The sequence below is a fragment of the Pantherophis guttatus genome, chromosome 1 (genome assembly GCF_059756535.1).
Source record: "Pantherophis guttatus breed Tessera chromosome 1, ASM5975653v1, whole genome shotgun sequence".
Taxonomy (NCBI): Eukaryota; Metazoa; Chordata; class Lepidosauria; order Squamata; family Colubridae; genus Pantherophis; species Pantherophis guttatus.
The window spans coordinates 123,187,156-123,203,416 of record NC_142063.1 but is presented as its reverse complement, the minus strand read 5'-3'; the positions used below and the strand labels follow the sequence as shown (position 1 = coordinate 123,203,416).

General features: G+C 36.6%; 1 protein-coding gene across 2 annotated transcripts in view; it reads left to right on the top strand.

Moving 5' to 3' along the window:
- CNTNAP5 (contactin associated protein family member 5) overlaps positions 1–16,261 on the top strand; it is a 414,934-nt gene that overhangs the window by 386,342 nt on the left and 12,331 nt on the right. For both annotated transcript variants that reach the window (XM_060687892.2, XM_060687893.2), the window contains exon 21: positions 1,708–1,795. In XM_060687892.2, the coding sequence (XP_060543875.1) occupies positions 1,708–1,795 (88 nt within the window). The remainder of the gene's footprint in view (positions 1–1,707; positions 1,796–16,261) is intronic.

Here is a 16,261-nt window from a genome sequence, read left to right as displayed (position 1 = left end):
CAATTTTAGCCACTACTGTACATTAAGACTGGAAATAACAAGAAAGAAGGATGATCCAGAGTTTTAATTGTTCATACCATATTATCTGGGTCATTGCCCATGCTTCTACTCCATGCAAAAGAACTAGTAAATCATAACAGCATATAATCAGCTAAGAAATCCTAAATGTATTTATTTTTCAAAGAACTGGTCTCCTTTGTTCATTTCTGTTCCTTATCTCCATGCTTTGATGCCATATCATTCAATATGCATCACTCCTGGAACTTTTTTCTCTAGAAGAGAACATACAGATCAAGGTTGAACTGTGGAGGAGTTCTTTGTGCTTTCTGCAGTTGTTTGTTTGAGACATTTGAAACATATGCAAACAGACAACCAAGCTCAGAGAGAATCATGAGCTCCACTTCTTTCTCTGTTAGCATAATACTCAATTTAGGGATTTAATATTTACTGATGTTTGTTAATTTTGTTTTATTCCAATTTATAATTAGCCTATAAGATTAAGTCAATTGAAATATTTGCTAAAGTAAGACTTGTAAGCCTTGGTCACTTTCTGCTAATAGAACGGTATCATCCACATACCTAAAATAATAGGCTGCAGATATTGGAGAATGAAAAAACATATGGAAATAAATAAAGTTTGTATCTCCCTCCCTTATAAAAACTGATGGGATCCTAGTAAAGTTTGTAGTAAAGTTGTTCTTTAAATTCTTCATACCAAGGAGTAGAGAAGACTAGAAACACATACTTTGATGCATTACTAAGGTAGAAGAAAGCCAGAGAATAGAACTTGCTCTTGTTTATATTTGGAGTGTGAAAGCTCAGCAACAAAAGGAGCATGTTGGTACATGCCATGGTTACAGATATGGGAAGAATCTGAAGGAAGAATGATAGAAAAACATCAAAAAGTATAAAAAGGAAAAAAATTGGCTCCTGATATCACACCAGTTGATTATTGATCTAGAATGCAATAAAGAAATATATAATGAGCTTCATCATATGTTTAAGTTAAAGCTAAAGTTATAGGTTGAGTAAGGATTACAATGTCAAAAGGATCTTGTGCCTTGTTTAGGGAATTATTCATGAAGACGTATTTTGTATTTGGCTCATCCTGCATTCCAGAGAATACAGTTCAGTAGGTTTGTGCTAATGACTTCAAACTGAATTTCCCAAAATAACATCATTCTGTCTGTTGTGCTAATTACAATATAAGGCATCTTTGGTCAGAAGGCTGATGGTGAATTATTCTAATAGTTCTGTGCTTTGACACATAAAAAATGAAAGAACAATGAATTCTAAACACCTGTTGATTTGCAGTCCTCCATTTCTCAAATGCTGTTCTGCTATTGTGTATGAGTTGGCATAGGAATATGCATAATTATAAGAAACTAAAAACAGAAGCAGCATCAAGCTGATTAAGAATCCAGGCTAAATTGAGTCCTAGGAAAACAAATTGGGCAGCTTCCCAACATTGTCTGACCTGCACAGATATTGGAATGATAAAATTGACAGCTACAAGCTTGGGGAATTATTGAGCTGCTCTCAAAATCTCAGTGTTGTGCAAACATGGGGAAGATTTCCCTGACAAGAGCCTCGTGTTGGAGTGAAATATAAATGGGGGGGGGAAATTACATATCAACAAAAGAGTACGCAGCATTTACTTGCTTATGAAAGTATTGTTAATACCATGCATTTTTGCTTCCCTTCCAGATTGACCAGGTTCTCAAAGTCAAGCACAACTTTTCCTCCGAGGTTGAATTCAGAGCCATCAAATCACTGACCTTAGGGAAAGTGACTGGTAGGCATATGTGATATCTTTCTGACTTGTAAATAATTATCAACAGTGCAGTGCATTGTTTTGATACATGTTTGCACACTTTTATTTTCAATATGTTGCTTACATCTCTACTATGTCTAGACAGTGTTAATATGAAATTCTTTGCAAGAGATGATGCATTCGTTTTTACTTGGCAGGCATAAATGTTGATGCTGACTATAAGAGTGTGTGTGTGTGTGTGTGTGTGTGTGTGTGTGTGTGTGAAAGAAGACTACAGAAGAAAAATGTTGAGTTATGAAGGCTATTGAGTTCCTGAACAGCTCAATAGCCGATTGTCACAGACTTCTAAAATAGAATCAGGCTGTAAAGCAGATAATACTTTAGGGATTCTTTTTAATATTCCATATTTAGTGTTGTGGCAAAATAGAAGAAATATAACAACAGCAAAGAGAATGAAGTACTTTGAAACTGGTACAGTACAATCCCATGCATGTTCACTTAAAATGGGACTCAGCTGAGTTTAATGGAATTTACTGCTGGGGAAGTTTGCACATGGTTGCAATTTAAGATGTATAGCATTGTTACATGTGGTAAGCCACATTGCCAAGAGTGAAGGGGAGATGTTGCTTCAATTGTTCCGGGGCCATTGCAATCACTAACACTAGCCTGGAGATGACTATTATATGTGTCTGTTAAATTGGGCCATAGTGACAGTCTGGACTACCTATAAGCACCTGGATGGCATCTCAGGGCTGGTATTGGAGCCCCAAAGGTTTTGATCTTGGGAATTCTCACACTCTGGGGGTGGATTCCAGAGTGACTTGTGAGATCGTGACAACCATGTTACAGGTAATAGTGGCTGTAATACACATAGATGGGCACATGTCTGATTTGTTGTTTAGAGTAGATGAGATGTGAGCTGAATATGAAGAACATTATTATCTCTCCTTTCTCTTGCATATTGTCAATGAGCTATTATGATGATAACCAACTTATGCCTGCTTGACTTCTAGAGTACCAGAACTAAGAACCTTTGGACTGAAATAATCTACAAATCTTTCTCACCCTCAGAAATCCCTCAGAATTCACACTATCTTCATCCAGTATTTTTCTTTGCATGCATAGGTAAAGAAGAATGCTGGCTGGGCTGATGAGAATCATGAAGGGAGGACTGTATAAAAAGTCCTGCCATTTGGAAAAGTGAGGAAAATGCAATCCCTGAATGCCCTGTGACTAAACTGAAACTCTTACCACTTCCTCAAAATCCTCATAATTTTTCTCTCTCCTTGACACCTATTCCAGGAAAATGAGTCTATGATTACAGTGCATACGATAAAGGGAGGTGACAAGATTTTTTTTTATTGTCAGGAGCCTTCAGTTCTTTAAGATAAACGTGGAATAGAAATGTTTTAAATAAACAGAAGTACTTTCCATTTCAGTTATGCCATGCATCCAAGGAATTAAAACTTTATTTTTAGCTTAAAAGACCAGCATTTGAGAATAAAGGTTTCTCACTCTATGTCCTTGAATGTTCAGAATTGATACATTTACCTAGCCTGCAGTAAAAATCATGAAAAAAAGACTGGACTGGAATTGCCTCTGAAACAGAGAATGAGATAGATGATAAGAACAGTTATAGGGAAGTAACTATTCTGCTCCAGTAAAGCACACAAAGCCATTGAGTTTGATTTACACGTCTCTCCATACCCTAATAGAGATGCGGTGGCTCAGTGCCTAAGACGCTGAGCTTGTCGATCAAAAGGTTGGCAGTTCAGTGGTTCAAATCCCTAGTGCTGCGTAACGGGGTGAGCGCCCATTACTTGTCCCTGCTTCTGCCAACCTAGCAGTTCAAAAGCATGTAAAAATGCAAGTAGAAAAATAGGGACCACCTTTGGTGGGAAGGTAACAGTGTTCCGTGCGCCTTTGATGTTTAGTCATGCCAGCCACTTGACCACAGAGACATCTTCGGACAGCGCTGGCACTTCGGCTTTGAAATGGAGATGAGCACTCCCCCCTAGAGTCGGGAAAGACTAGCACATATGTGCAAGGGGAACCTTTACCTTTTACCATACCCTTAAAAAAACTAGCACCTGCATGTGTGAAATGATAACATACCCAAACACTTTGTCCCTTCTCTTTTTTTAATCAAGCAACTCTGTGCAGAATTTACTGCCATTTCTTTTAGTTAAAGCACTTGATAGTCTAGCTGGAGGCTCCATTTAATGATTGCTACCAGGTGGGCGTTGTTCAGTGCTTCAAAACTTAAGGACACCAATGGATACTGAGTTCCAGATGTGAATCTCCTTATCTTTATCAAAGCGAGGCTATGAAACGGGCCCAGACTTTTCCTGAAATTAATTACCTTGCTTCCAGGCAATCTGTTTTCCCTCGATGTGCATATCTCATCTGGGAATTTTTCAGGACAGCAAAGGAGCTGAAATTAAATGGCTGTGTTTTCCATTAAATTAAAGGGGATGCTTTTTATGTGCATAGTCAGTCATGCATGCGCGTATCTTATATTCAAGGAGAAGATTAACTGAATGAATCGAGGAGTCTGCACACAAGCTGGTTCTGAAATTAACTGTATATAAATCTCAGAAGCCAGGTGGAATGGAACATGAAAACGGTGTCAGCAATGTCGGTGAACTTTACAAGAAATGAGGGCTAATGTATGAAATTAGTTATTTTTTCCAATAGCCCTTTAAACGTAAGCCAAGCTCTCCAAAATTACTGTTCTGATTTAAAAAAACAGGTTTTAAAATTACAACTCCAGAACAACGTTATTTGATGAGCACCTTTGATTTTGATCTCTAGATTTTTATTATGAATATGAATTTTATTTTTTATCATTCCTATTGCTTTTTTTTTCTTTTATTCCTTCTTGTATTGCATTGGAAGATGAAAGTTTGCATTCTTGCATTATTTCGGGTTTTATCTAGCTATTTGGTGGAGGAATTATGCAGTTCTTCTAATTTCATAGGACACTTTATATTCTAAATCCTTCCAAACCTGAGTGCTTATCTTGCCAATATTCTAAGTCAGCCTTCCTGAAATGGGTGCTTTTCAAATATGTTGATGGGATTATATCAAGATAGCAATTTCATCAACTGTGTTGGTAGGGAGTTTGAATATTATCATTTCAAAATGTGCTCTTTCTGTTAAGAAAAATGGACTAAGGATTGAAATTCCTGATCACTGGCTTCAAACAGGACATCTGCTGATGGCAGAATATGATTCGTTATTGAGGAAATCTGTGGTATCTCTCTCATTAATGACTAAGCTGGATGTGACTGATTGGACCTGGAATCCAATATATGGAAGGCCATAGCTCTTATGTTATTAAATGAATTGTAAATATCATCAACCATTTCCATTTCCTTGAGGTAGAGCCTACAGTCTACAGTAACCTGCTCTGATCCAGTTCCAGAGTTCACAAACTTCAACCTGCTTCTTCACAGTTTCAGAGCTGTACAAAGCTCGATGTGATAGCAATTATAGCAAAAGGAAGAAAACGTATATTGTTTACATAAAATGTCAGACTAGGGAGAGGAGCAGGAGACAGAGAGCATTAGATTTTATTTTTCTCTTTAAATCTTTGCAATCAAACCACCATTGTTTGGCTTCAGTTTGGAAAATAGATTGGAGACAATATTGATCTAAAGTTTCTGTTTAATAGCAATAGCAATACCACTTAGACTTATATACCGCTTCACAGTGATTTACAGCCCACTCTAAGCGATTTACAAAGGCAGCATATTGCCCCCAACAATCGGAGTCCTCATTTTACCCACCTCGGAAGGATGGAAAACTGAGTCAACCTTGAGCCTGGTGGGATTTGATCTGCCAAACTGCTGGCAGCCGGTGATCAGCAGAAGTAGCCTTCAGTACTGCACTTTAACCACTGCACCACCGGGGCTATTACATGGCTTTTAAGCTTCCATAACTGAATGAGAACTTCAAAGTCATGTTGAACCATGTGTCATTCTTGATTTATGAGATACATTGGTTACTAGCTACTTTCTGGATGCAATTCAAGGAGTACTGGTTATCAGCTATAATACTACACATGGTACAGAGCTTGGTTATCTACTCAATCAGGGAGTTTAAGCAGAATGTGCATGCTGCAGATGCCTTCTGTTGAACAATCCCCGTCTCCCAAGATTTGTACAGACTGATTCTAGAGTTGTTCCAGAAGTCATTAAAACATTGCTCTGCTCCAGGGTCTGAAGTTAGGATAGATGCTGAGCCTTTGTTAGTTTGTTGTTGATGGTGGTGATTTTAATTGTATTTTTGTTGTTTTACTTTCCTGGACACAGAATTTTTTGTTTTTTTGATTGGTTTTCTTTGTGTGAATTGGAATTAATTTCTTTCTGGAATCAGGTGGTCTTCCAATCTAAATTATTATTATTATTATTATTATTATTATTATTATTATTATTATTATTATTATTATTATTATTATTATTTAAAAAGCAACTAATCTGGGTCTCACCATTCCTCATTCAACTTATTCTTCATTGGCTCTCACTTCCTAATAATATGAGCTTCACAGAAAGACAATGAAGAACAAATAAATAGACTGCAAGTACAATTTTAAACATATCTATACTGAGTTATAATAAGGCACTCTTCCAGAGTCTGTCCGTTTTTCTTTATCTTGGTATGTATGTATTATATATACATGCATACATGTATACATCCTTACACACATATACATGCACACAATAAGTATGCATACACAATTGGAAAACCTGACATCATATTTTGAAATTAGAAGCTTTTGAATGATTGAATTATGATGCATAGAAACATTTGCATGTCTCAATATATATATATATATATATATATATATATATATATATATATATGTATGTATGTATGTATGTATGTATGTATGTATGTATATGTATATGTATATGTATATGTATATGTATATGTATATGTATATGTATATGTATATGTATGTATATGTATATGTATATATATATAGTACCACTAGCAATGGAGTAAGATCAGGATGACCAAGAGAGCCCTGGTGGCACAGTGATTAGAATGCAGTATGCAGGCTACTTCTGCTGCCTACAATTTGGCAGTTCGAATCTCACCAGGCTCAAGGTTGACTCAGCCTTCCATCCTTCCGAGATTTGTAAAATGAGGAGCCAGATTGTTGGGGGCAATATACTGACTCTGTAAACCGCTTAGAGAGGGCTATAAAATACTGTGAAGCAGTATACTGTATATGCCTTATTGCTGTTGCTATTCTCCTTTCTCACTACGAACCCCATTGTTTTGTTCTGAAATGGAAACGGTCCACAATGTATCTCTCTGAATGTATTACGAAATTGACTACTTATATTGTAGCAGTGGGATCGCTCTGAAACTTGGAAAACTTTAATAGATCCTCCACCTAAGAATTGCCTGTTGACATTAAATAGTCCATCCTCAGAACAATTAGACAGTTTTGGTTTTTTTTTTTTTTTAAATTGTTCCAATTCTACCTGGGTCTTTGTACGCAGTAACTGAAAGGGAAAGTCATTTCACAGTGAGAGAAAAACATTCTACTTCCACCTCTAGAGACTGCTATTATTGTCAGAAATAGAGTTTGTAATATTACTTAATTGCTGTGCCTTATGCTATACTTCAGGGAGAGTCTATAGGATCCCTTTGGGAAGAGTTGCCAAAATAGAGGGTTGCAAAGTCTCCACCCTCTTCCTCGTGAGATCTTTCTCTTGAAACTTTATTTTTAGAATGAACTGTTGCTCTTTCAATTGACTGCAGCTGTCTGCTCTCAAAAGCATTTTTCTTTGGCATTTACAGAACTCCATGAAGTTACACCCACAAAGCCTTTTTTAAAAAAAATAATAATTCACTTGGCATTATGAAACAAATGGGAGTGGTTGTGTTTTGACATTTTGCATTGTTTCAATGGCTGGTTTAAGACACTGAACAACAAAAAAAGAACAATAAATTAACAATAAAAAAATTATCTTAGCAGCATTATCTGATGTAGACTTCCATATTAAAGAAAAGTTGTGGTGGGATATCTGATTTATACACAGAATAAGCATATCAGGAGTTTCCTGTAAAATAATAGTGATGTGTACAGCCACCTGCTTTAAAGATAAATACCTGAGTGAAGGGAAATAGCCATTGAACTTGCCCAAAAGAAGAATTTTGCTTAGCATGGTACAAAAGAAATTGTTTCTCTTATAGATTCAACAGGGTTTTTTTTTTCCCCTGTGAATTTACTTGCTGTCTTATTGTAGTCTCTTCCAACATCAGTGGTGGGTTCCTCCCGGTTCGGCCCAGTTCTGCCGAGCCAGTAGCGGTGACGATATGATGTCACCAAACCAGTTCTGCCCCTCCCCTCCCCGCCCCCCTCCCTGCCCCCCTGCGTTATTCTTACCTTTTATTTGGCCCCATCCCCAAACTATTGCTGCCTCCTGAGTCCCAGCTGATCGGCTAGAAGGAAAAAAACTGTTTAAACTTTTATCGCGGGGCTTCAAAGGGCCACCCTATAGCTGATTTGTGTTAAAAGGCACTGTGGTGGTAGACTGGTGCCTCCAAAAACAAATGAGTAGACCGGTGCCTGCAAAAATAAATGGGTAGACCAGGACGCTCCAAGAACAAATGGGTAGATCAGTACAGCTCTGCATGCAATTAAAAGCCTGGTAGACCAGTACCTCTGCTAAATCCTAAAGAATTGTCACATGACCATCAAGCCATGCCCACAAAATAAGCCACACCTACAGAACCGGTAGTAAAAAAAATTTAGAACCCACCCCTGTCCAACATATATTTTCCTAGCTAAAATATTGGCTTAAAAATACCCTAAAAGTACAACCCCATGCCTGCTTTTTTGTTTGCAAACCTCATTTATTTCAGTACATTTTACTTCTGAGTTTATACATAGGCTCCACTCTGTTACTGCAATGGTTAAGGTGCTAATCTAGAAACCTGGAGATGGTGAGTTCTAGTCCCACCGTAGGCATGAAAGGTGGCTGGGTGACCTTGTACCAATCACACACTCTCATCTCAATCCACTCCAAAGGGTTGTTGTTGTGAGGAAAATAGAGAAGGAAAGAATTTTATGTACTGTATATATGCATGCCATCTTGAGTTATTTCTATGAAACAATAAGGATGGGATAAAAATTTTAAAAAAATAATGTGGGGGTTATTTGGATTATCCTGAAGCATAGTTTCCCAGAGTTACAATGAATTCATAAAGCATGACTTTGATTACATCATCTGAAGTAGAGAAGTTTGATAGGCCAAGAAAAAAACATTAATGGTCAGGAAGGCAACTGTTGTAACACAATACCAATACAACACAAGTATTACATTTGTGTGCATATTTTGAGAGCACATAGGTGTTCCAACAGTGGCATTGTGTAGTATCTCTCATAATCTATGTCAGATTTTGTGTTTGTGCATTGATTGGTTGTGTTAACTAGAACATCTATTTATGCAAACACAACTTTAGATGTCTGGGGTCATGGTTAATGGTGTTTGTATTTGTAGGTTTCAAGTTCACACTATAAATATTCAACCACCTACACTTTGATAAAATAATTTCTACAAAGGTGGCCTTGATCTGTCAGCCACACAAGTTAATGCACTATCCATTCTCCCATGTACTGAAGGAATATATGTATTTTGTGAATATATCTCACCCTTCATATTGTGTTATCTTTCATTTCTTCTCTGCCTGCTAGGATATCAGCAAACACCATTTCTATTTCTGTTTTAAGAGTTTTGATTAGATAATATGTCAAATGTTTCCTTGTTCTCCTATAATTTTAAAATTAAAATGTGCTTTTTACATAAGAAATGTACAACTTTTATAATGACTCTGATAAAGAGTATCAGAATAAGAAAAATTGGTATATGCGGAAGCCTAAATCTTCACGTGAAAAAAGGATTAGAACTCAAACTGATTGATCATGAAATATAATGCAGATGGTGCTTCTTCCTGACACAGAGACCTTCAATAATCCTTTGTGGACATACCTTCTACAATGTAGAAGAAGAAGGGATCAAGACCAGGTAATCTGAAATTGTCTTCCCCAGAACCATGCTGAAAATATGGCCAGTATCTCCAAACTGAAGAACTCATTTTCAAAAGTGCCCCAAGGACACAATTTTTATATTTAGTGGCAATGCTCCGAAACAAGTATACTGTTGAGTGATTTTCTGCATGGCTGGTGTGCTACAGTGCAGAAATTCATTGCTAATTATTGTGCTGCTCTATTCTATCTAATTTGTGACCATGCCAGCCAGCAATTGGCGTTATCAAATTGAAATAACAATATGAAAGTAAATCTTGTTATTATAATATTAATTTCTATTGGGGGGAGTACTGCCATTCATTCCAGATGACTAGTTTTTCCATTGCCTAGTTGCTCTGATTTCACTATTAAAGTGAAATAAGGTTCACTTCACTAGGCTGGCAATTTCTGGATCTGTAAGGATGGTACAAGTAAGGAAGTCTCTTTGTTGGAGGACATGGGTGGAAATATGCAATATAGAATTTAGGCCAATTAAAAAGAGTGATTGTTATTGAAAATCAAATACAATTTGCTGAAAAATATAGAGCGGAAACATCTTTTGATGCAGGTAAAGCAATGGCAACCCAAAGCATTTCTGAACCCCGTCCCAAAATACTAGAGAATTTGACAAGCTCTTTGCAAAATAATGAGTTCAATAGAAATTTTTAAATGCTTATTAGAATACCCCAAATTGGATGTTCATGAGCATGAAGAACCATGATGTAAAAAAAAGAGAAAAGAAATGTCCACAGATACCAAAATGTCAATTTTGGTATCTCTGTGTCACATTCTTATAGATTTAAACTTCTAATAATTCAACGAAACATATTCCATGACCATTGTTAGATTCAAAATGATGGGAAAGATAATTATTAAAAAAAATAATTAGAAGACAGAATATTATTGACAGGCTCATCTAATTGACAGGGATGTGACAAAAAACAACAACAATGGTTTATATGATGTCTTTCATACTAATTTTCTTTTAAACAAAAACTATTTCACATGTTAACTTTTAAAAGATGTGTTGTCTTTTGTAGATGCCAGTGGCCTTCTGAATTATGTACCAGTGGTTTGGAAACTAATTGTAGGACATTGAAAATGGATATTGCAAATTTTCACATAGTTGATAACAAAAATCAACCCTACAAGGTGGAAGATACCCAATCACCATCAGTTACAAATTGTCTGAAGATCCATTTCCATATTCAAGCAAGCATTTTACTACTGAGTAATTTAAAGATTGCCAGAAAACTGGCATTTATGTGCTTGTTTTTGAGCCTGCAGCATTCACAGAGAATCACTAACCATGAACACATGAAGACCTCATAGATAACCCATGCTGATGAGATGAGTACATCCAGAACATAGTCCCATGGTTTTACATTAAAAAAATAAAACCCCTGCAGCTAGTTATTGAACTATTTCCAGTAACAGACCTTTAACCCTTGCTTCAGCCAAGATGTAGCAAATTTGGGTCAGGGCCACCAGACATGCCCTCCAATAACTACACAGATTGATCTTCAAAATGATAGTATATTTGCAGTAATACAGTTCCTTTGAAAACAGAGAGTATTCAGGTCTTACCAGAATATAGTAAAGTGCCTTATAAGACCATCATATGATTGTCAGGGAGTTCATCTTGACCATGAAGTTTCCATTGAAGTAAAATTACTAAAATGGATTGGAGATGTTCAACTCTGTATCTGTAGGTTCAGTTTCAGAAAGTTGCATCAGAGGATTTTACAAGATTTCATTTTAATGGTGGAATCCTACAAATTTCCCTATTATTTATTCTGTTCTTTAACATCTATATGAAACTGCTAGAAGCAAATATTTTGAAGTGAAATATTAATACTGATGTCTCATTTATCAGGTAAAGCAGTGGAGGTGTTAAAACTTCTCCTGCATCAAAAATGGGTTGAATATGTACCAGTAACCTGACATTGAATCATAACAAAATGAAGGCACTTTTCTCATCCAAGAAAATTGTGTATATCTCATTTTTGAATCGACATACTGTACTCCAAAAGTGGCCTGAATGGCTTTTTAAAAATTGATAAATTACAATTCATTTGATTAGCTCTGGATAGGAAAGCCTGGTTATCCATGCCCTGATTGCCTTAAAATTGTATTATACATCTGGCTTTTGTAGAAGTTCTTTCAAAACTTTAGCTCTGTGGTTGGGTTGCTTTTTTTTCTTCTTCCTTCTTCATAGTGGGAGTATATTCCATCAATTCTGAATGAACTTCAGGTTATCAGTCCACTTCTGAGCCTAACTTAGGATGTTGATCTTACTCCTCCATGCATTCAGCATGTATATCTGCAGAAAGGAAGCCTTCTTTTATATATCCCAAAGGTGCTTTTTCAAGAGGCAACTGGACTTCCCAGTTTTCGCTTCTCATCCAAGAATGAGAACGAGAAGCCAAACGTCTTCAAAGAAAAACCAGAAAGTCCAGTTACCTCTTGAAAAAGCACCTTTGGGACAACCATGTCCTGGATAACTGAGAATCTCCATAGGGATTCTTTTATATAGTTGTACATACAATGGCTTCCTTACAAGCCAGGACATTTCATTTTTAGGACTATGACTCATTTAGGAACTAACAATTATATACACAGTGGTTTTTCTGCTTAAAGACATCTATACTAATGCATAGATGTCTCCATAAAATTGATCTTATGTGAGTCACACATCATTGAAGATGTGCTTTTCTGTGTTCACATAGCAAAGGCTCGAAATAATATAACTCCTAAATAGGATTGGAATTCCTGAAAATTTTAATATTGTGGCATAACACCAAATCAGATTTACACTACTTTTCAGTTTAAATATGTTTAGAGTTAATTTGAATGTGGAAAATGAGAAACGCTACAAATCTTTCTCTCTCTCTCTCTCTCTCTCTCTCTCTCTCTCTCTCTCTCTCTCTCTCTCTCTCTCTCTGTGTGTGTGTGTGTGTGTGTGTGTGTGTGTTACTATGATTGTGATAAATATAGTCTGCCTGTCCACCCTGGAAGAGATATTCTATGTCACACACAGATATTCAGTTGTGCAGGATATGTTTGAAATATATGGACTGACTGGGGAAAGCACAGGCTTATCATTGTTCCCCATAGTCACTGATAGGTTTCCATGAATCTGGGGGAAGTCTGAATAAATGAGGCAGGATAACTTTTATTTCAAAAAAAATAAGTGTTTCTGAAGAAATGGGCAAAATGTCAACAGGAATTTATACTATTATTCCTGCCTCATTTATTCAGACTTCCCCCAGATTCATGGAAACCTATCAGTGTCATGCTAAGATTCCTATTGTCTCAGGTTCTTATTTCTCTGTACAAGTTAAGGAACAGTATGTAAAAACTATCCAGTATGAATTATAGGACACATTGTAGAATGTGTCCTATCTTTAACACGTTGATGTTTCTCCAGCATCTTCCCAGAGATTCCTGTAAAGAGCAATCAAATTCTAGCAAATGAGTGCAGTCCTATGGTCATTCCAGAGCACTCTGGCTTTTTTAGGATGTTGTTTTGTTTTGTGACTGAATTTGTATTTGTCTGAACATCATGTAAGCAGGATACCAATTTATCTTTTTCAAGGTTGAATGTAACCATTTCAATAATATTTAAATGGGGAGGGGGTTCCTTTAATAAAGATTTTTTTTCCGTTAATTTTCCCAAAGGAAAAAGAAGGTCTGCATCTCCAAGCTGTTTCCTTCTATACCACAGAGCCCAGAGACAGCACTGTTTTGTTTTGTTTTCTTTGTTTTTTGTATTTTTATCTTTTAGTTAAGCAAAAGGCAAATTGGGTATGAGAATCTTACCTTGCATACATGCTAGAGTTAGGTGAGGTCAGTTTTTTGAAAGATACGTGGTGGGAGCAGGAGCTATCAAATCATTAAGTCCAAGCAGCAGGTGGAATTTGGATTTTTAAAAAAAAAATATCTATTTATTTGAATAATAAATATGGCTTCCCCTCTCACAGCAGTGACTCTGGGCAGGATACAAAAATTAAAACTCAATAATTAAAAGCAACCGATGAGGCCCTAGGTAAATGACACCTTCCCATCGTAAAAATCACATCAATAATAGGATACGCCTAAACTCCTGGTCCAAAGATCAATAAGGATTGCTGAAGGAATACAGTTCCACAAGGCTGCCATTGAGAAAACACGAGTCCAGTCTGATGACATTGTTTAATAGAGGAAACAGGCTAAATCTTGTATGTCAAGCAGAAGCAGTGGGCTAAAGGTGGACACATAAATAACCTGGCTCTATGTCATACGAAGACCCAGACAGCTTCTCCACTTTGTTCTGCACTTCTGCCTCCAAGCTTCCACCTTGCACGCCTCAGCAAGTGGTGGAATAAATGGACATAAAATGACAGCTTGCAATCAATACATTTATTTAAAGTTTCTTTTTTAATTAATTCATTTATTTCAATTTATAAGCTTCTAAACTCCAATGTTTTTTATGTTTTCTGAGTGGTGCACAGGCACAGATACATAACTTGAGCAGGTAGACAAACAATTATTTTTCTAGACCATTCCCTCCCCTTAATTTTTTTTCGACAGAGAAATAAAGATTTGCACAAAGAAAAGTTACTTTTGTTTCTAGCTTCTCAGTCAACTGGATAGCTAGAGATAGGAAGAGAGCTCTCCTCTCTTCTGTCGAAGAATGAAAAGATTTCTCTGCTGGCAAGGCAGACACTACGATCAAAATTTATTTTAAAGTGTGTACATCAAATGCAATCAAACTTTTAGTTCCATCTGTAAGCATACATAGAAGCCAATATTGCTGAGCTGACAAAGAGTTTCCATCAAAATATATGAGAAACATCAACCGCGTTAATCCGATTGTTGAGGGAAAAAAATATTTTCCTCATAAATTCTTTTATATAACCTTTATAATATTCTTTCTGTAAAAGAAAGAGTCATTTTAGCCAGCTGCCTTTATTATGCAAAATCTTCTCTGCTCATAGAGGGGCCCCCAATTCTTTTTCTGTAAAACACAAACACGGCCTGAAAAGTAAGCAAGCTAGCTACTTGATTCATTTCTAGACAGGAATATAAAGGCTATGGTAGATATCATGTTTGTTTCAGGTAAAGTTGCACAGATCTTGTCAGGTCACTGGCAAGATATAAAAGGGTATCTGATAAAATTGTCCTTGTGTGAACTTCACAATTGTGATAATGTTGACTTCGAAACACCACTGAGCACACTGGCAATCTGAACATGTGATTAATTCTCCGCATAGTGCCATAACCCTGGCCTGACTAATGATGCAAGGAAGAAGGAAAGAGAGTTCCATAGGTTATAAATGGAGAAGTCATTTTCCATGTTCTTAACACTCCATCTGATGTGGGAGGTAGTTTTGACCTTTGGGCCAAGGAAGCATGTAGGACAGTTCTCCCTGGTTGTTTTTACAGCATTTCAAATAAATCCTACGCTATAATACAGGTATGTGTGTGGGAGAGAGAGAGAGAGGGAGGGAGAAAGGGAGAGACAATTACAGATTACAACATATTATCTTAATAAGTAGCACAACATAAAGTCGATACTTGGGCACTTGAAAGTGCCATATATTATTTGTCTGTATCCCAGACAGTGTATTCTTTGTGGGCTTCCAACATTTCAGTCCCCAACAACGATATAGCTTGATTTCCAAAGCACAACAAAGTCAGCAAGTTTATCTACGGATAATAAGAACTGGCTACAAATATTGAACGCTTCTCTAAATCATGATCCTCATTTCCTACAACTAGGTATAATTTTAAAAAATACCAATTTTATTATACCTACACTTGACATCTAGGAGGTGAGACCTTTCCCACTTCATTAGTAGTATTATTTTATAGCACCATGATTCTAGAGCTGCTGAACTTGAATTATATAAACCCACAGGAAACCACAGGATATGACCCACAGGAAACTTATTATTAAAAACCAAAATTGTGAAATAAATGATCAGTAGCTTTAGAGTGATAATTGTCTTGTCTTGCCAAAGGTTTATAAAACTGCGGAACAACAGATTTATTTTGAAAATTGTGCAGTGTGTTTTGAGTGTGTTTGCTGCATGATTTATAAACCATATTGTATTTTCCAATGATTTTAATAGAAAAGTGAGTTTCCTTCCCCTTTTCTTTATATCTCAAACTGCTCAGACAGGCATTAGTGCTGAACCAGGAGCATAGCTATGAATGGCCCAGATGGCAATAGCATTTAGACTTGTATATTGCTTCACGGTGCTTTACAGCCCTCTCTAAGTGGTTTTAGAGAGTCAGCATTTATTGCCTCCAACAATCTGGGTCCTCACTTTACTGACCTCGGAAGGATGGAAGGCTGAGTCAACCTTGAAGGCAGAGTCAGAATCAAACTCCTGGCAGTTGGCAGAATTATCCTGAAATACTGCATTGTAACTACTGCATCACCATGTGAT